The following is a 17,945-nucleotide window of genomic DNA, read 5'->3' as shown; positions in this document are numbered from 1 at the left end:
GATCGGGTATGACCAGATCTGGACTCGTACCATATCTTATAGGATCTCGGATTAAGAGTTCACGTAGGATTTAGTATTTGCTTTACAGCCGAACCGAATCCGAACAGGGACAATTCGCCCATTTAGGAAAATGGGCAGGGGCAGTCCGGGCCGGAAGCCCACCAGGCCTGCGGACTGCCCCTCTCTCTCTCTCTCTCTCTCTCTTAATGGCTTTTAATCACTGTTGTTTGAGCAGCAGCAGCAGGCCTCCTTCCCCTCTCTGGTGCTCAGAGAAAAAGCCCCATCTCTTTTCCGCTCCGGGAAGGGGCCACGAACTTGTGGCCGCTGCTGTTCCAGCTCTTCCCCACGCCTATACATGCCCCTCCCATTCCCTCTTTTTTCTTTCTTTTTTTCTTCTCCTTCTCTCCTGCTCCTCTCATCTTCCTTCTCTCCTGCTCTTCATCCTCCTTGTTCACTTACATCTTGAGATCTAAGCTCTTCATCATCAGCATCTTCTTCTTCTTCTTCTCTCTCTCGTAGTTTATCTTGTTTATTTTTGGGGGTTCTAGAGATCTAGGATTTCGTCTTCTGCCCTTTTGATCCCGCTGTCGAATGGGGAACTGAGAGGGCCAGGCGAGGCTCGCGCTCTGGGGTTTTCAGTGGGCATCCACTTTCTTGGGCCGTTGGATTTCCGGGCGGGATATCGGGATGGTGTCGTTGGGGCCAGTTGACTCGTTCCTCGTCGCAGCGAGCAATGCACTGTGCAGCCCCCTCGCGGTCTTCGTTCAGATCCAGGTACGCGGTTCGGTTGCTTCCTTCCTTTCCGCCCGGTTGAGAACGTCGAGTTCTCCGTTGGATGCTTCGTCTTGCTTGACCGTTTAGTACGACTGGTTGTTGCGATTTTGTGCGGAGAATAGAAAGGGAATTCATTTTCGGATTTCGTATATCATTTTTTTTTGTCATTTTGCTATTTCTTTTGATTTTTGAAAATTTCGGTTTTGTATAGTTTGTGGGGTTGCTCCAGTAATTTCACTTTGGTCAAAGCTTATGGTTACTTGGCTGGTTGAGGTAAACACTATTTATGAAAAATCGTAACTCTCCACTAGTTATGGTGAAAGCGTTACTTCTAGGGACCTGCCACTCTCAACATTGAAAAGATAGGCCGAAGGATTCATCTTGGTTAATTTTCAGCGTATGAAACCCGTCGTGGCAGTGGCGTAGCTAGGGGGGGGGGGGGCAAACAGGGGTGTAGCAAAAAAAAAAAATTTTGTGTGATAGTCGGGGGTTCGGGGGCAGCGCCCCCGAAAAAATTTTTTTTGAGATAAAATAAAAAATGGCTATAATTATTAATAAAAATCTATTTCATATGGACGAATCAAACTATTTGCTGCAGTCAGGGCTGGGCTGGGCTACAAAAATGGATAAAAATCTATTTCATATGGAATCAGGGCTGGGCTAGGACTGGGCTTTTAATTTTTTTTTTTTAACTGTTTCGGGAGGCAGGACTGGGCTGTAGCCTTTGCGTCGTGGACGTTGGTTTACCGCTTTTCTGAGGTTGATGGCAGGGGAAGTGAAGTCGGATGTATCTCCCTTAGGAAGCTTTTAATTCCAATTTTTCTTTTGAAAGAAGTAAAACGCTTTTTTTATTTTAAAATGTTCATAAGCAAGAGAGAGACACAGGACTTGTGTTCTGCTTGGATGAACCAGTTATTAGGTTACCAGTATTGCGGTGGAAAATGCCCAACTCATACCCTCCGAATTGGATGTTAAGGAAATTGATCAAATTCTCATGTTCTGAACACTAGACAACAGGGTGCAACTGGTTGAATCTGCAGCATTTGGTTGGGTTCACGTTGGAGATTGGTTCAACTCATGACACCCAAACACCTGATGTTGATGGGGTCCACTCATATTTGGGTTTATTTAGGGTTCCTGATCATTTTATATAGATGATCAACCTATTCTTTCTGGTGCTTACCCGAACTTATGTTAAAACACAGTATAATATATATATATATATCACTAGAATATGAGAACTAATCTGTGAACCCTGATTTTCATGGATTTTTTGTTATTTTCTCTTGAATCTAACAGTACAGATGTGATCTGCATGCTTGGTTTTATAAGAACCCGCTCTTGAATCATCCAATTTTGATGCATAAACAATATTTTTTAAGGCTTTAAAATCAATGGCTCATAATCTTCATAAATATTCAAGCATTCAAAAAATCACATTTTTCATAAAAAATACTCGATCCAATGGTTGATTCCTAGCAAATTCAACATGCCAAGGACATTCACCTGGTTGGATTTGCAAAAAAAGTGTTGGAAATGCCCATATTTCTAGTTCTGGTATTCTAGTTCTCATATTTCAGTTCTCATATTCTAGTGACTCTATCTATCTATCTATATATATACTCTTTCTTAACAAGTGCCTTTGTTACCATGTCAGTAAGTTTTATATAAGAAATAAAAAAAAAATACAAATTCATGTATGTGCATTTGTATTACTATCATATTTATATTCATATTAGTATGCCCTTGTCCTATGTGTTGAGCTAATGAAATTTTATGTTGTCTCTACAATTAAAAGGATGTTCTTATATGACCTCTATAAGGCCAACATCCTTAGATGGCATTAACTGTTAAGCCTTACACCATTAAGGCTAGTACCCTTATAAGGTGTTGAGTGTCAGACAATTAAAAAATGACAAGAGATAGTACGTATGAATGAAATTAGTAGCTTAAGTTGGATAAGTGGAACAAAACAATAATAATATTAGAAATGAATATGCTAGGAAACACTTAGGAGTACTGCCAAAAGAACACAAATTTAATGAATGCCATTTAAGATGGTTTGGAGTCTGGACCTGCACCAGTGCTTACAAATTAAGACTAATAAGAAAGGTTCAAGCAAGAAGAAAGAATTAGGAAAAAAGGAATACTATTGAGACTTGGAGGGAAGCCAGAAAATATGAAAGACTGTAGGGTGATAGAGGATGTAGTTCTAGATAAAAGAGATTGAAAATGAATCCATAGGGCTTGATGATGACGATGAAATATATCTTTCTTCTTGCATTTTGTGAACCTTATTTATTATGGCGTGTTTGATAGCCTCGATGAAAACTACCCCAGAGATAAATTTTGGAGGGAGAAAAAATCACATGGGGGGCCACACGACTTTCCACCCCTCATCTTTAGCGATTACTTCTCCCTCAACCGCCCAAAAAAGGGGAGAAGCAATCAATCTTATGTTGAGTGGCACATGTGGAGCCTACATAAAAACCGAAAGTTGGTGCCTTGGGGAGAAACTTTCGGTGCCATCAAAGACACCCTTACTGTTATGACAAGTCCTTGCACAACCTGTCCAAACCATCTTAAATGGCATGTGGAAATGTATGCTTCTATGTACGTGATATTGTCACAAATATCAGTCTTGGCTACGTCTTGGCAAGGCAATTTCTTGCTATAATATAGGTTTAGTTGATAAATTTCGTGAAGATCTCCTCAGTGCTTAAAAATTTTAAAGAATATAAAAAGAAAAGAAAGTAAGAAAATAACATGTTTAGATAATAAAATGTACATATAAAAGAAGAAGCAATAATGCAACATATATGAATTTGATATTTTCAGATCATCACAACTTTTTTCCTTTAATACCTCTTTATAAATTTACAGTGACATTATTGTTATATTTCAAAATATTGCCTGTAACTGTGCTGTGGTATGTATTTGTGTAACACATTGACTTAGTAGGTCAACATAGTTACTTGGTTAGATTGATTTGGTGACTGAGTCAATCAAATTTTGTGTTATTTTCAGCAAGAACCTTTTCAGTCTGCTTGGTTGACCATGTTTAGTGCCAATTCAGACCAACTTGAGGAACCACTAGGTTGACTTGTTGGCTCTTTTTGATAATATCCAACTCAAGATCTAAATCAATGGATAAAAATACTAGCAGGAAAATTGGACATTGAAAGGGCCCTAAATTAAGGCTGAACAGCATCTGTTATCTCATTTCTATGGAAGAAATGCTTAATCTGGTCGTGTTCATCATTTGAGACGGCAATGAGCATGATTTTGGTTCTACATTCTGAGCAAAGTTGGCAGTAAAAGTCACTCCAGATATTAAAGAATATGCCTTTCTATTCCGAGTGGGTGTATATCACCATTGGTTTTTTCACAGTTGTTGCTTTTATTAGCAAAAGAACATGATCTTGTTGATGCAGTATACCTAGGTGGGGATATTTCTAAAAGTTGTGATGGATTTGTTATCACTTGATCCAGTATGCTTAGGAATGTGACTCAACTTAATGGAAATTGAATCTTGTACTATTGTTTTGCACTTTACATATTTGCTATTCATTCTAGTAGGATGATATTTTCTCATTTTCTGTAGCACATGGAGTCCAGAACAGTGGGTAAAAGAATTATTTTTGAAGAATTTAATGCTTTTATATCTTCCTTTGGGGGTTCTCCTTTATGCTTTAAATGAGATAATAGCAAAATTAATGCATCCTTAACCATCTTATAGCTATTCTGATTGTCCATATTGGTATTTATTATTAATTCTTTAGAGCTGTGCTATATTTGCCTTTTGGATATGTTATGTTCTTTAGTGCATGATGTATCATGCATCAACAACAATCTTCTTGTTTGAAATCACCAATATTGATTCGGCAATATCTTGGTCAGGCAATTTCTTGGGTTTCTTCTTTCTTTTATATCTTGAAAAAAATACAAGTAAAGTAAAATTGTCTTTTATTATTGTTTTTAAGTAAAATATTAAAATGGAGAAACATTAATAACATAGATAAAATTCGTTATAAAATCAAAACCCTGTTTTTGAATTGAGACTTCCTTCGAGAAGGAGGATATCACAATATTTTTCTAGAGCTTCCCAATTTTCTTTTGATATTTCCTGATAGTATTATGACATTTTCAAAATATAACAATATCTTTCCCTTCATATTCACTCTTTTTCAAGAGTAATGCTATTGCAATATTTTCATATATGTCTGTGACTATGATATTAGTGCATTGGTAATGTTGCCCTCTTAAAGTACATGCTGAGCTTTATAATAATTTAATCGTTTTTTTGTCATTTATTCTGCTGATATTGTTGTATCTTCAGGGATGTATGATTTGTTTAACACTTGCTCTGGGCTGGGCTTTTGCTGCTTATGTCAGGTATTTGAGTTGCCTGTATATGTTACATGCATTATTGTAGCTATTTATTGCATCATATGTATGAAATCAACTATTAAATTGTACCATTATTCTTTACTTTTTCTTTGTCCTGCAAAGAAAATAGAAAAACAATATTTTCATGCATAGCACTTGTCTCATTTTTTTGAATGAGGCAAATATTATGCAAAAAAATTATTTTATTTTAACTTTTAAAAATTTTCTTCTCATAACGATGGATAATTTTCTTTAATGCTTTAAAAAGTCACGAAGGATGACTTACTTTCCTATGTACCCTTTATTGCATTCATTTAGATGTTGCAATTGGATTGAGGGCCATTGTTTGGTGCAATGGTTGGGCTGTCAGCATGGTGAACGATTTGACTGTTAAAGAATGATTTATTTAGTTGAATCAATTCTTTCACATGCATCTTTCATTTTTTAGTGTGGTGTAGTTTCATGCTTATTGAAGAGCACTTGTTGTTTAAGCTAGACATCTGTGTTTTACCTTCTTCTTTGAAAAGGTCACGTTTAACTAAATTATTTAGGAGGTTTGGTCGATACAGAGGGTTAACATATTATTGTGGTGGCTTACATTTCTTCTTATATATGCCAAAAATAAGCATTTTATTTTGGCATGTCTTGTCATTGGAGGTTTATGGTCCTAATTTGAAATTTGCTGAAGCAACCACAAAGCTTCTTTAAATATTCTGAATTATGTAACTATTGAGTAACTTTAAACCTTATAGTGGTAAAATTAACATGGTTTTAAGCCACCTATAGGTATGTTAAACAGATGCCATTTCCTGGATGTTTATGCTAAAACATGCTTTTTCGTTTACAGGAATAGAGAGATTAGAAAAATTAAGGATCGGATTGAGAGGGGTAATAGCTTTGCATTTCTATGTGAAGATATTAATGATCTTGATCACTACAGCCAGATAAAGTTGCCAAGAGTGTCGGTTGTCATGCCTTTAAAAGGTTTTGGAGAGCATAATCTGCAAAACTGGAGAAGTCAGGTTGGATTTCCTAATACAAGCTGTATCTTATTAAATGCACTGCTGCTTCATGTATCCCATAGTAGTATGAATAGTAGTAAGTTGCTGCATAACTGGATGGTATTCTTAGATGGACATCCTTCATTTTTTCAAATTCCAGTGAGATATCTTTCATGTTTTTCGTATGTAGGGTTTAGTGGTGCTTTCTTTCTTTCTTTCATTTTCTTCTCTTCTTTCTTTTTGCTGATATTTGCTTTGATGGCTAATTCCACTTTGTCTCATTAAATGCCTCGATACAGATAACTTCTCTCTATGGTGGCCCCTTGGAATTTCTCTTTGTAGTTGAGAGTACCGATGATCCAGCTTATCATGCTGTGTCATTGTTGATTTCAGACTTTAAGGTGAATATTTTTATCATGGTCAGATGATGTTCTATAGTGTGTGTATGGTAGAGTTACAATAGGAAATGTACATCTGTTCAAAAAGCTGAACCGTCTAGGATTTCTTATTTTATGTAGAAATTATGCAGCGTTATCAGTAGTATGAACAATGATAATTCTAGGAGTTAGTTGTTCTAAAGTTATTTGTTGTCCAAAGCAAAGAATGCCAGTCTGATGCGAAAGGTTGATGCTAACATCTCAAGATAATGCTTATGCAATCTAACTTCATATGCACAAAATTAGCAAAAGGTCTACTAAATTTTATGTTCATGACTGAAATTGTCAAAAACTTCAAGAAGGCACGTTTGACTTTAACAGTTATCAAGGAAATCAAAATATGTTTGCTTTGACCTATCCCCCTTGTTTGACCATCAAAAATAAAAAAAAAAAGAATAATTACAGAGGCTGCCAAATTGTCAGCTATTTAAAAAAAAAACTGTCCAATTTTTTTGCTATCACATAAAATTATCTGTTTCTCTTAATGCATTTCAAAGGCGCATTCTTGTCTTTGTTGATAAAATGTCTTATGTTCTTTTGAAATAAATATCGGCGGCATACTCATAATGATTACTAAATGGTGGTCAACTGAGTGAATTTAGAGCCAAGCATGTCTTTGAGACAAAGATGAAAAAACATCCAATTAAATTAAGAACCAAAATAATTGTGTGGTTTATGTCGCTGGCTGATAACTTTGGCGGCATTTTGTAATTTGCTCAAATAAAGTGAAAAACAGATGCTTTTGTGCCAGCAGGAGAGTTACGGTTGATCAGATTGAGGTAGTTCTGGTTCTGAATCCTGATGCCAATTACATAACCACCTAAGACAGATATTGCAAGCCAGATCCTCATCTGGAGCTGGTAGGATTCCTTTTTTGATCTATCCATGTGCCCAAAATCCAACAAAAATGGATTTGACTCATTTGAGTAAGAGATCTAACCTTGGGTTATGGATTCACCTAAGCTAAAGAATCCGATTCGGCTTTCAATTGGTTTAAAAAAGGAAACAAATGATAACATTTCTAATATTTTGGTGGATGGAATAACATTTCTAACAATTTTATGGGTAGTGTCTACTGGGCTCACTTTTATTTGTTATTATACGCATTGTTGATGAGGTCAGATTCCATAATTGGTACCTTTTCCTTTTTTATCCTTTCTTGTTTCCCAATGTGGGTTTAGGATTAAGAGTTATATGGAAGTGGAGGATCCTGTCTGTCAGATATTTTTCATTTTATTCAATCCAAGTCCTAGAAATTCTAACATGCATTCTTTCTGTTTTTACCTAATCTAGTTGCAGCGTCTATTAAAATCTGTGTCATGCCTAATATCTATATGTGTTGTCTTATTTGGCTTTTCTAACATGCTGATTATCTCTGTTCCTTGCCAGGATTTTATTGATGCGAAGATTGTTGTAGCTGGGTTGTCTACAACCTGCAGTCAGAAGATTCATAATCAGTTAGTATGTGAACATGGCTGTTTCTTCTATTTATAGTTTATTTTGGTCCATTAGAGACACATTATTCAGTATTTAATACAACAACAACAACAACAACTACGCCTTCATCCCAAAACAATTGGGGTCAGCGATATGAACCAAAAAAGAAATTCATTTTGGGTCTTCCACATGAATCCTTTTCCTCCAATCATTTCTATCCAACGCCATGTCCTCGGTGAGGTTCAAAGCATTCATATCCTTTCCTATCATCTCCATCCAAGTCTTCCTAGGCCTACCCCGACCTCTTTTAACTAATATATTTTCCCATTTCTCCAACCTTCTAACTGGAGCATCATTAGGCCTTCGCCGAATATGTCCAAACCACCGTAAACGATTCTCTCGCATCTTATTTTCAATGGGTGCAACACCTACCTTCTTACGTATCTCTTCGTTCCGAATCTTATCTTTTATTGTATTTCCACACATCCATCTAAGCATCCGCATCTCAGCTACACTCATTTTTTGAATATGATGTCTCTTGGCAGCCCAACATTCCGTACCATATAGTAAAGCGGGTCTAATAGTCGTCCTATAAAACTTTCCCTTCAACCGCAATGGCATTCTACGATCGCACAACACTCCAGTAGCACTTTTCCATTTCATCCACCCAACCTTTATCCTATGATTTACATCTCCATCAATTTCTCCATACTTTTGAATGATGGATCCCAAATATTTGAAATAATCATTCACCGGTATATCTTGCTCACCAAGCTTCACTACACTCCCATCACTACTTCGTTGCTTACTAAACCGACATTCCATATATTCAGTCTTACTCTTACTCAACTTAAAACCTCTAGCTTCCAATGTCAGTCTCCATAATTCTAACTTAGCATTAACCCCAGCTCTAGACTCATCAATCAAAACAATATCATCAGCAAACAACATACACCACGGTACATTTTCTTGAATTGATCTCGTAATCTCATCCATCACTATCGCAAATAGGAAAGGGCTTAAAGCAGATCCTTGATGTAACCCGCTTAAAGGGTAATTTTCAAAAACACGCTTAAAATTTCAGTGATAATAAAAAACACACTTAGGTTTTTGATATTGTTAAAAACACACTTGAACTTTTTCATGGTTAATTGAAAAGAACCCAGAGTTTGCTTCCATCAAAGCTGCCATTAAGTGTATGTCCTAATTACCAAAACTTAGTTGTGTTTTTTATTATTGCCAAAGCCTTAGTTATGTTTTTGGATTTTTTTCCAACAAAATTTATTATTTTGAGGGTAAATCAGTAACTTTACCATATTAAATGAACTTGGGATAATGCTAAACCAAGGTTAATTTGACGGAAATGTGGTTTAAATTGACAGAAGACAAATTTAGGTGTGTTTTTAACAATATAAGAAACTTGAGCTTCTTTTTTATCATTAGCTTTTGAAAATTTCCCTAACTTAAATCCTACAGTTTCCAATATTTCCAAAAAGTACATATTTCTTTGCTATGAGCATGTCACATTTCTTTTTCATGCTCAAGTGCAAAGAACTATCCAGATAATGATGGTTGATTCGAAGTGAATGAACTCCCATTAAGGATGATGAGTTCGTATCTCATGCTCCCCTATAAGAGGAAACATTGTTTTATTCCCTTTCCTTTTGACAACTGTCCATTTTGTCCTTTTTCTTGGTTTCCCTTTGGGCTAGGAGAAGATGTGAAGTTGATAATATTTACTAGAGGGTAATTTTATGCTTGACTAAGATATGCCATAATTGTTTTAGATGAAAATGTAGTAGTTCCATTACCCTAAAAAGTGAAAAGCAACATTGACAATAGACAACTATTGCTTGATTTTGCGCTGGTTCTTTCTTTGTAATGCCGAAAGTTGTTCTATGTTCTCCAAAGTTTAACTCCCGTCTTTTGTTATAGTACCTAATTTAATCTCAATTAATAATTTCATGTTCATTCTTATTAGTTATTATAACTCAAAATGATTCTTCAACTTTGGCAAGAAAAGCCCAGTTAATTTGAGGTGCTTAAACCTCTCCCTGTGGATGCTTGTGCATCTCATATTATTTCATTGACACCTTTCTCCTCTTCTTTTCAAAATAATTGTCTTTATTTAGTTCCTTTTTATGCTTTGTTTTGAGCATTAAGCGACATGTTAATGATTCATCATTTCTTCTTTTTCATTGGACCTTAAGTGTCTTCCTTTTTCTGTTATCATCCAAGAATGGTAACATGGATCTTCAGCTTGTCAGCTACGTAGTTGAGGAAAGGCATTTTCTTAAGTTTTCCAATGGTTATGGCTGCCAGTGGTTCATTTCAAACTGGGCTAAAAAGGTTTTTTGGAAATATTAAGCCTGCTATGGTACTTTTGTTTTATGCTACACATAGTTTATGCGTTATAGAGTGGACATGCTTGGCATTGCACAAGAAACCTATCAAACCAGCAAGTGTGTGGTCACTTGTCTTTGTTTTCTTTGATAGGATTTCCTCCATAGACATCTTTTTTTCTGTCTTTATAGTGCCACCAATGCTCTATATTTCATATGCTGGATAGCTTCAGCTTCACTCTGTTTTCTGGTGTCCCAGTGCTTTGTCATCGTTATTTTTCTATAACATTATTCGTGCTTGAAATTGCTTTGTTCAATAATTGAGGTGCCGTTTGGGAAAAAAAGTAAAGAATGTACTTAGCGTGCAGTGGTGCACTTATGATTTTGAAGTGCATTGTTGCGAAGATTCTGGTTAATGGGTCTCGTGGAACTTCCATTCAGGATTTTCTCTCGGTTCTCAATATTTATTGTTCTTGAAGCTGTTTTCTTTCCTATGGACTTTATTATTTAAACCTATGGTACCTGGACACACCATTTTGGTTGGCACGGGGCGGGTACCAGACGTGCCATTTTGTGTCCTATCCATTTTCAGTTTATAACTTTATATTTTCAGTATATCATATATATTTAATTATATGATATATAGCCGTGTCCCTGTACCCACATTTTTTGAAATTGCCATGTCGCACCCTCCCTACCTGTACCCACATCCGTACCCAGGTGACATAGATTTAAACACTCTTGATTATGTTAATTTATATTGCACCACGGTTCTATCTGCATAGGTTGGTGTGGAGAGAATGCACCAAGACAGCAAGTACATTTTGTTCCTGGATGATGATGTCAGGTTGCATCCTGGGACTATTGGAGCCCTTACTGCAGAAATGGAGAAGAACCCCAAGGTGTTCATAATTTCTTTGTCCTGTGTATCAAAGAGTTTCTAGGATACAAGGTTTCCTGACAAGCATATGCAATGCAGATATTTATTCAAACTGGATATCCTCTTGATTTGCCTTCTGGGAGTCTAGGAAGTTACTGCATTTATGAATATCATATGGTATGCAACTTTATCAGCTCTTTTGTCTTCAAGTAGATTTCACATGGCATGTTTCAGGTGCTCTACTCTGTACAATGGTTGATCTTAAGGGTTATTTACTTTATTATGGAAGAAAATTTCTTGTTTTATATGAACCAGAACCATACAAAAAAGTAAAAAACACATCTCCATGAAATGCCCTTTTAGTGAATGAACAAATAATTACTTGACTCAGTCATTTTAATTTATCTACGAGATGTGATGATGGCTTCTATACATGATCCATGGAACAATGAGGTTTCCCTTTTGTACATAATTATATTTTCAGGTTCTCAATCTTGCAGTATTTGTCACCAAAGCAGTAGGTGTCTTTTTGTTAGCATATGCATAGGTCCCCCAAGATTCCGTATTTTTCTCTAAACTGGATATGGCATTGTGAAGAGTGAGGGTTTTCATCTTTCCTGCTGAAAAAGCACTGCTACTATGTAGGGTCGATCTGATGCGTGTAAATAGCTTTTTGCTTTAGCCCAAATTTCTCAAGTTCCCTGCATGATGTATAGAATTCCTTTTTTGTTCAATTTGTTTAACTGGTGAGTAGATTGCTGTCATCCTTTAGGGGTTTGCACAAAGGGAAATAGTTGGCTGTTATGTTGCTGTCGGAAACTTTATCAAATTCCTGCTATACTCATTTTTTCATATACAAGGGAACGGGGGTGAGGTCACGAATTTTTAGAATTCTTTACCTGAGGTCATACATGGGAGTTACAGTTGTCTACTTAGTAGCAGACTTAGTTGTCAAAAGTGGTAGGCAGAGCCTAGGCGAAAGACCCCTAAAAGGCCTAGTCGGGGCCTAGGTGGGACCAAAAGAAAAAATGTTGAAAAAGTAGAAATATCACAATAATTTGTTAAATTTAAGTAACAAACATATAACTGTGACTGAATGAAGTATAAGTGTGTACTTCAACATAATATAATTGCATAACATGGAATATAAACAGAAAAATTTGAATATATATATATGTAAACACTGATTATATAACTGAGAAACATAATATATATAAATTATATGTTATATATATGTGAAAACACAGAATATATATATATATATAAAACTGAACAACAGATTGTATATAAATTATATAATATATGCCTGTGAAACACACACACACACACACACACACACACATATAACCATGTGTAGGGGTGACAGGATGAAGAAGAAGAAAAGGAGAAGAAAAATGAAAAAAAGAATAAAGAAAAAAAGGAAAAAGTGGAAAAAAGGAAAGGGGAGAAAGGAAGGCATAAAAGAGGGTGGAGAGTGTGAGGTTAGAGGAGGAAGTAAAAGAAGAGAAGAAAAGAAAAAGAAAAAGGAAGAAGGGAAAAATGAAGAAAATGAAAAAGAAGAGGGCAGAGGGCGTGAGGTCAATGGAGGAGGAAAAAGAAGAGGAGAAAACAAAACCAAGAAAAAAAGGAAGGGAAAAGAAAAGAAGAGGAAGAAGAAGATGATGGAAAAAAGAGGAAAAGAAGAATAAGAAGAAAAAAAGAAAAGAAAGAAAAAAGCATACCTAGTTTTTTTAGAGAGAGAGAGAGCAAAAAGGGGGAAGGGTTCTTCTTGCAGCCATGACCTGCGCGCCTGAGAGAGAGAGAGAGAGAGAGAGAGAGAGAGAGAGAGAGAGAGAGAGAGAGAGAGAGAGCATTCCCCCTTTATATTTGTAAAGGCAAAAATCACTCAGGAAAATGAACAAACCACACAAGGGACACAAGATTTAGAGTGGTTCTCTCTCTTACATGTTTTTTCCCCAAAGAGGTTCTATTTATAACTTCCTTAAAGTTACCCAAGTACAATAGGGAATAGGAAGTTTAGTTTATTTAGAACTTCCCTATTCCAAGACTTTCCGACAATAGTAGGTTTCCAATCTCACTAGACTTCCCATTATAATTAGGAACCCTTCAAACCCATGTTACAAGATTTCATTTCAATGTGGGAACTTGCCAACTTTGGACACCTTTCTATATATGGACTCTCCAAAATATCACCAAGATAGGAGTCTTTATTGGAGCTTGCCATCACAATAGGCGTGTGGGCTAGCTTGGTGAGGATCGAAAGCAACATCAACTGGATCTAGATCTATGTTCACACGGCCCCTCAAGCTAATCTCTCCAAGATTAAGCTTGTCTTTGAAATACTGGAATTTCAGACTAGGTAGTTCCTTGGTGAGAATTTTTGCTATTTGATCTTCAGATCATATGAACTATACTTCAATATCACAATTAGCGACTTTTTCTTTGACAAAATGATAATCAATTTCTATGCGTTTTGTTCTAGCGTGAAACATAAGATTGGTAGTTATGTATGTAGCTCCCAAATTATCACATCAAAGAATAGGAACTTTTGGTGAGTCATAACCCAAACCCTTTAAAAGTTGTTTGAACCACATTTGCTCAAAGACTGCTCCAACAATGGCCTTGTACTCTGCCTCTGTACTTGATCATGCAACAATATGTTGTTTAGAGGAACTCCAAGGAAGTAAATTGGATCTCAGGAAAGTAATGTATCCGATGGTGGATTTTCGATCATCTGGGCACTCTGCCCATTCAACATCAGAGAACCTTGCAAGTCTAAGACTGTTAGATTGTTTGATATGTAAACCATAGTCCCTTTAAGATATCTCACGATACATTTAACATGTGTCCAGTGATCCCGCATGGGCTCATGCATAAACTGACATGCCTTGTTGAGAGTGAAGGCTATGTCAGGTCTGGTAAAGGTGGCATATTGTAAAGCTCCCACAATGCTTCTATATAATGTTGGATTATCCAATAATTCACCAGAAAACTTCGAAAGATAAATATTGGTGGCAGCAGGGGTGACCACTGATTTACAATCAATCATACCCGATTTTATCAATAGAACTACAATATACTTTTTTTGTGTCAAGACTCAAGATGATTCTTGATGAATCTTGAGTGACTTCAATACCCAAGAATTAGTGCAAGGGACCTAAGTCTTTGATTGAGAATTCTTGACCAAATGCTTAAATGATATTTCTGACTTCTTGATGAAAACTCCATGTTATAATGATATCATCAACATATATTAAGATATGCATTTTTATCGCATTTTCATGATGAATAAACAAAGATGAGTCGGCCTAGGACTCCACGAAGTTCAACTTCTCTAAGTACACCTTCAGCCTTTCAAACCATGCTCATGGGACCTGTTTTAGGCTATCCAAGGTCTGATTAAGTTTACATAGTTAAGACAACGCTTGTCTTCGAAACCTGGAGGTTGCATCATATAAACTTTCTCATTCAAAAAATCATGGAGAAAAGCATTGTTGACATCCAATTGGTGCATTTGCCAACCACAACTTACTGCAATAGAGAGGAATGTTCTAATGGATATAGGTTTCACTACTGGACTAAGAGTTTCAAAATAATCTGTACCTTCCTGTTGATTGTATCCCTTGGCAACTAACCGAGTTTTGTACCTGGCAATGGACCCATCAACATGACATTTTATCTTGTAAATCCATTTGCAACCAACTAGGTTGTAGGTGATAGTGGGAGGTATCAGAGTCCAAGTCTGATTCCTATGAAGATCATCTATTTCCTTCTTTATTTTTGTTCCTGTATGGCTTGAGCAAAATCGTGAGGTTCCTTTTCTTATTGCAACACTTCAGTCAAGAGGCCAATGTGAATGGGATACCTCATAGTAGTAAAGAGTCTTGGCTTCAATATCCCATCCTGGGACCTAGTAGTCATATGGTGAGTTCTAACTGGACCTTGGTTGGTGATATCAACCACAAGATCTATATCAGATGACTCAGAACTGAGTACAGGACTTGGTTCATTTATGGGTGTAGTATGGGACTCTCTTGGAGATGTAGGAGGACTAAGACTCACATTTTGTTGGCTTGGATTTTGGAGCACAGGTTCTTGTGAAGGAGCATGTCTGGGACCAGGTAAAATGACACGTGAGGAAGTTCCAGTGGAGTCACTACTAGGTCCATGTAAGAGAGGCTGGGTCCGGTCGTATATTTATATCGTGGAGGCAATTTCCTTGTCAACCACAGGTTCTTTAGTTCCAACAATTTTTTTTTTGTATTCATCAAATATAACATGCTTGAAAATAAAAACTTTTCTTGCAACATAATCATAGCAAACATAACCTTTATAATCGGTATCATATCCAATGAACACACAAGCCTTGGACTTGGGTGATAACTTTGAAATAATATAAGGCCTCAGATAATGATAATATGCGCATCAAATTTTTTTAAGATGCTTATATCCTAGCACACGATTCAATAATAACCCATATGGAGATTTGTCACCCATGTTCAGACTTATGAGACAATTAATCAAATACATGGCAATAGAAAAGACATCAATTCAAAACTTAACATTGAAAGAAGCATGCACCAAAAGACTCATCCTTGTCTCATTGACATGTCTATGTTTCCGCTCAACAATTTCGTTTTGTTGAGGTGTGTGTGGGCAAGTAAGTGTCAGAAATATCCACCTGCAAGGGTTAGAGATGAGGTAAAGAGAGAAGAGAGGGGTCGACGGTAATAGGGTTTTCCATCTTTTACTTAATATTTATAAGTGTTGTACATAGTATAACATTACACAAGAAGTAAAAACTAATTACAAACATGCCACCGCCCACGCATCCCAAGATGGATCCTTGGAATGTGGTGCGGGTCGGATCCATGATCCAAAACTAACAGCCTCCCTCAAGTTGAGTATGGTCTTTGATCATGCTCAACTTGCCTTTGAGTGCCCAAAACTGATGAGTGGATAATCCCTTGGTAAAGATGTCAGCAACTTGCATATCTGACCGAACATATGCAGGTTCAATTTCTTTTTCTTCCACCTTTTGCCTAACAAAATGTTGATCGATCTCGATATGCTTCGTGCAACAATGAAGGATGGGATTGAAGGCAATATTAATAGCACTCTGATTATCGCAAAGAAGCATAGAGGACGAGATTGGTTCTTGTAATTCTTGCAGTAGATGTCTCACCCATGTAACATCGGTTGTTCTTGCTGCCATTGCACGATATTCTGCTTCAGTACTAGATCGCGCCATTGCCTTTTGCTTCTTGCTACTCCATGTTACAATATTATTGCCGATAAGAATGCAATACCCCGAAACTGATCTTCGCTCGTCAGGATCACCCGCCCAGTCCGCGTCTGTGTAGGTGAATAGTCGATGCCCTGACATATAAGCTGTGTCCTTGGTGTATATCAAGCCATCTCCAATCGTACCCTTTAAACACCGAAGGATCCTTTTTACTCCTTCCATATGTACATCTGTAGGAGCATGCATAAACTGTGAAGCCTGATTGACAGAGTATGCTATGTCAGGCCTAGTGAATGTTAAGTATTGTAACATCCCTACAACTCGACGATACAAAGTAGGATCATGATAAGTAGTGCCTTCTTTTGCACTTAGCTTATAATTTAGAAGGCAAGGTGTGCTAATTGGTTTACAATTCTCCATCCCTGTAGCAAGTAAAATATCAATGGTGTACTTATGTTGGCTCAATGTAATAGTCTCATGTCAACTATCAACTTCCACACCCAAAAAATATCGCAAGGGACCCAAGTCTTTCATCTTGAATTTAGCCATCAGCATAGACTTAACCCAAGATATGTGAATCACTTTTGAATATGAACAATGAATGATCTAGAACACTTTTAGTGAACCCATGATGCTGGATCTTCGTGGAAAAACTCTCAAACCTAGATCGAGAAGCTTGTTTCAAGCCATAAAGAGAGCGTTGAAGTTTACATACCCAATTGGATGAATCATGCATACTATAACCAGGTGGCTGCTCCATGTAAACTTCTTCCTTTAGTTCACCATGCAAAAAGGCATTTTTAACATCAAGTTGACTGAGTGACCATCCATGTTGTAATGCCAATGCAATGATAATCCTGACGGTGCCCAATTTTACGACTGGGCTGAACGTTTCATCGTAGTCCTGCCCATACTGCTGTGTGAAGCCTCGTGCGACCAGACGAGCTTTATAGCGCTCAACACTGCCATCCGGTTTGTGCTTGATCTTGTACACCCATTTGAACCCTACAACATTCTTGTTATCTAGCCTTGGTACAATTTCCCATGTATTGCATTCATGCAATGCTTCCATCTCCTCATTCATCGCCTCTACCCAGGCACGGGAATGTACAACATCATGAAAAGAGGAAGGTTCTGTTTCTTGGGACACACTGGTTAGAAATGTTTGAAAATCCAAAGAGAAATTGTTATAACTTACCCAACGATCTATAGGATGTCTAATCTGAGTGGAACGTCGTAGAGGAGTCTCATCATTGACTTGATGAGCTCTACGAGAATAAAAAAGACCAGAAAAATATGAGGATGTTGTTGTAGGAGGAATGTCTTCCATATGCGGTTCCATATCGAAAGCATATGGTTCATTGTCTGTCAATAAAGATGAATCCTCATAAGGCAACGAGTCATATAAAAGTGAGTCACTGAGCCAAGGATCATAACTGT

At 36.9% G+C, this 17,945-nt stretch overlaps 1 protein-coding gene across 1 annotated transcript in view; it reads left to right on the top strand.

The window, feature by feature from the left end:
- Positions 1-215: 215 nt before the first annotated feature.
- The window catches only part of LOC149831859 (uncharacterized), a 38,604-nt gene continuing 20,874 nt past the window's right edge, over positions 216-17,945 (top strand). The window contains exons 1-7 of the mRNA XM_090014192.1: positions 216-774; positions 5,114-5,169; positions 6,011-6,185; positions 6,464-6,565; positions 7,991-8,062; positions 11,166-11,282; positions 11,360-11,437. Coding sequence (XP_089870318.1) covers positions 688-774; positions 5,114-5,169; positions 6,011-6,185; positions 6,464-6,565; positions 7,991-8,062; positions 11,166-11,282; positions 11,360-11,437 — 687 coding nt within the window. The 5' untranslated portion in view covers positions 216-687. The remainder of the gene's footprint in view (positions 775-5,113; positions 5,170-6,010; positions 6,186-6,463; positions 6,566-7,990; positions 8,063-11,165; positions 11,283-11,359; positions 11,438-17,945) is intronic.

The sequence above is a fragment of the Nuphar pumila genome, chromosome 7 (assembly GCF_984573655.1).
Source record: "Nuphar pumila chromosome 7, dmNupPumi1.hap1.1, whole genome shotgun sequence".
In the NCBI taxonomy this organism is placed as follows: Eukaryota; Viridiplantae; Streptophyta; class Magnoliopsida; order Nymphaeales; family Nymphaeaceae; genus Nuphar; species Nuphar pumila.
The sequence above is the reverse complement of the archived record's forward strand: the minus strand, read 5'-3'. Positions and strand labels throughout refer to the sequence as shown.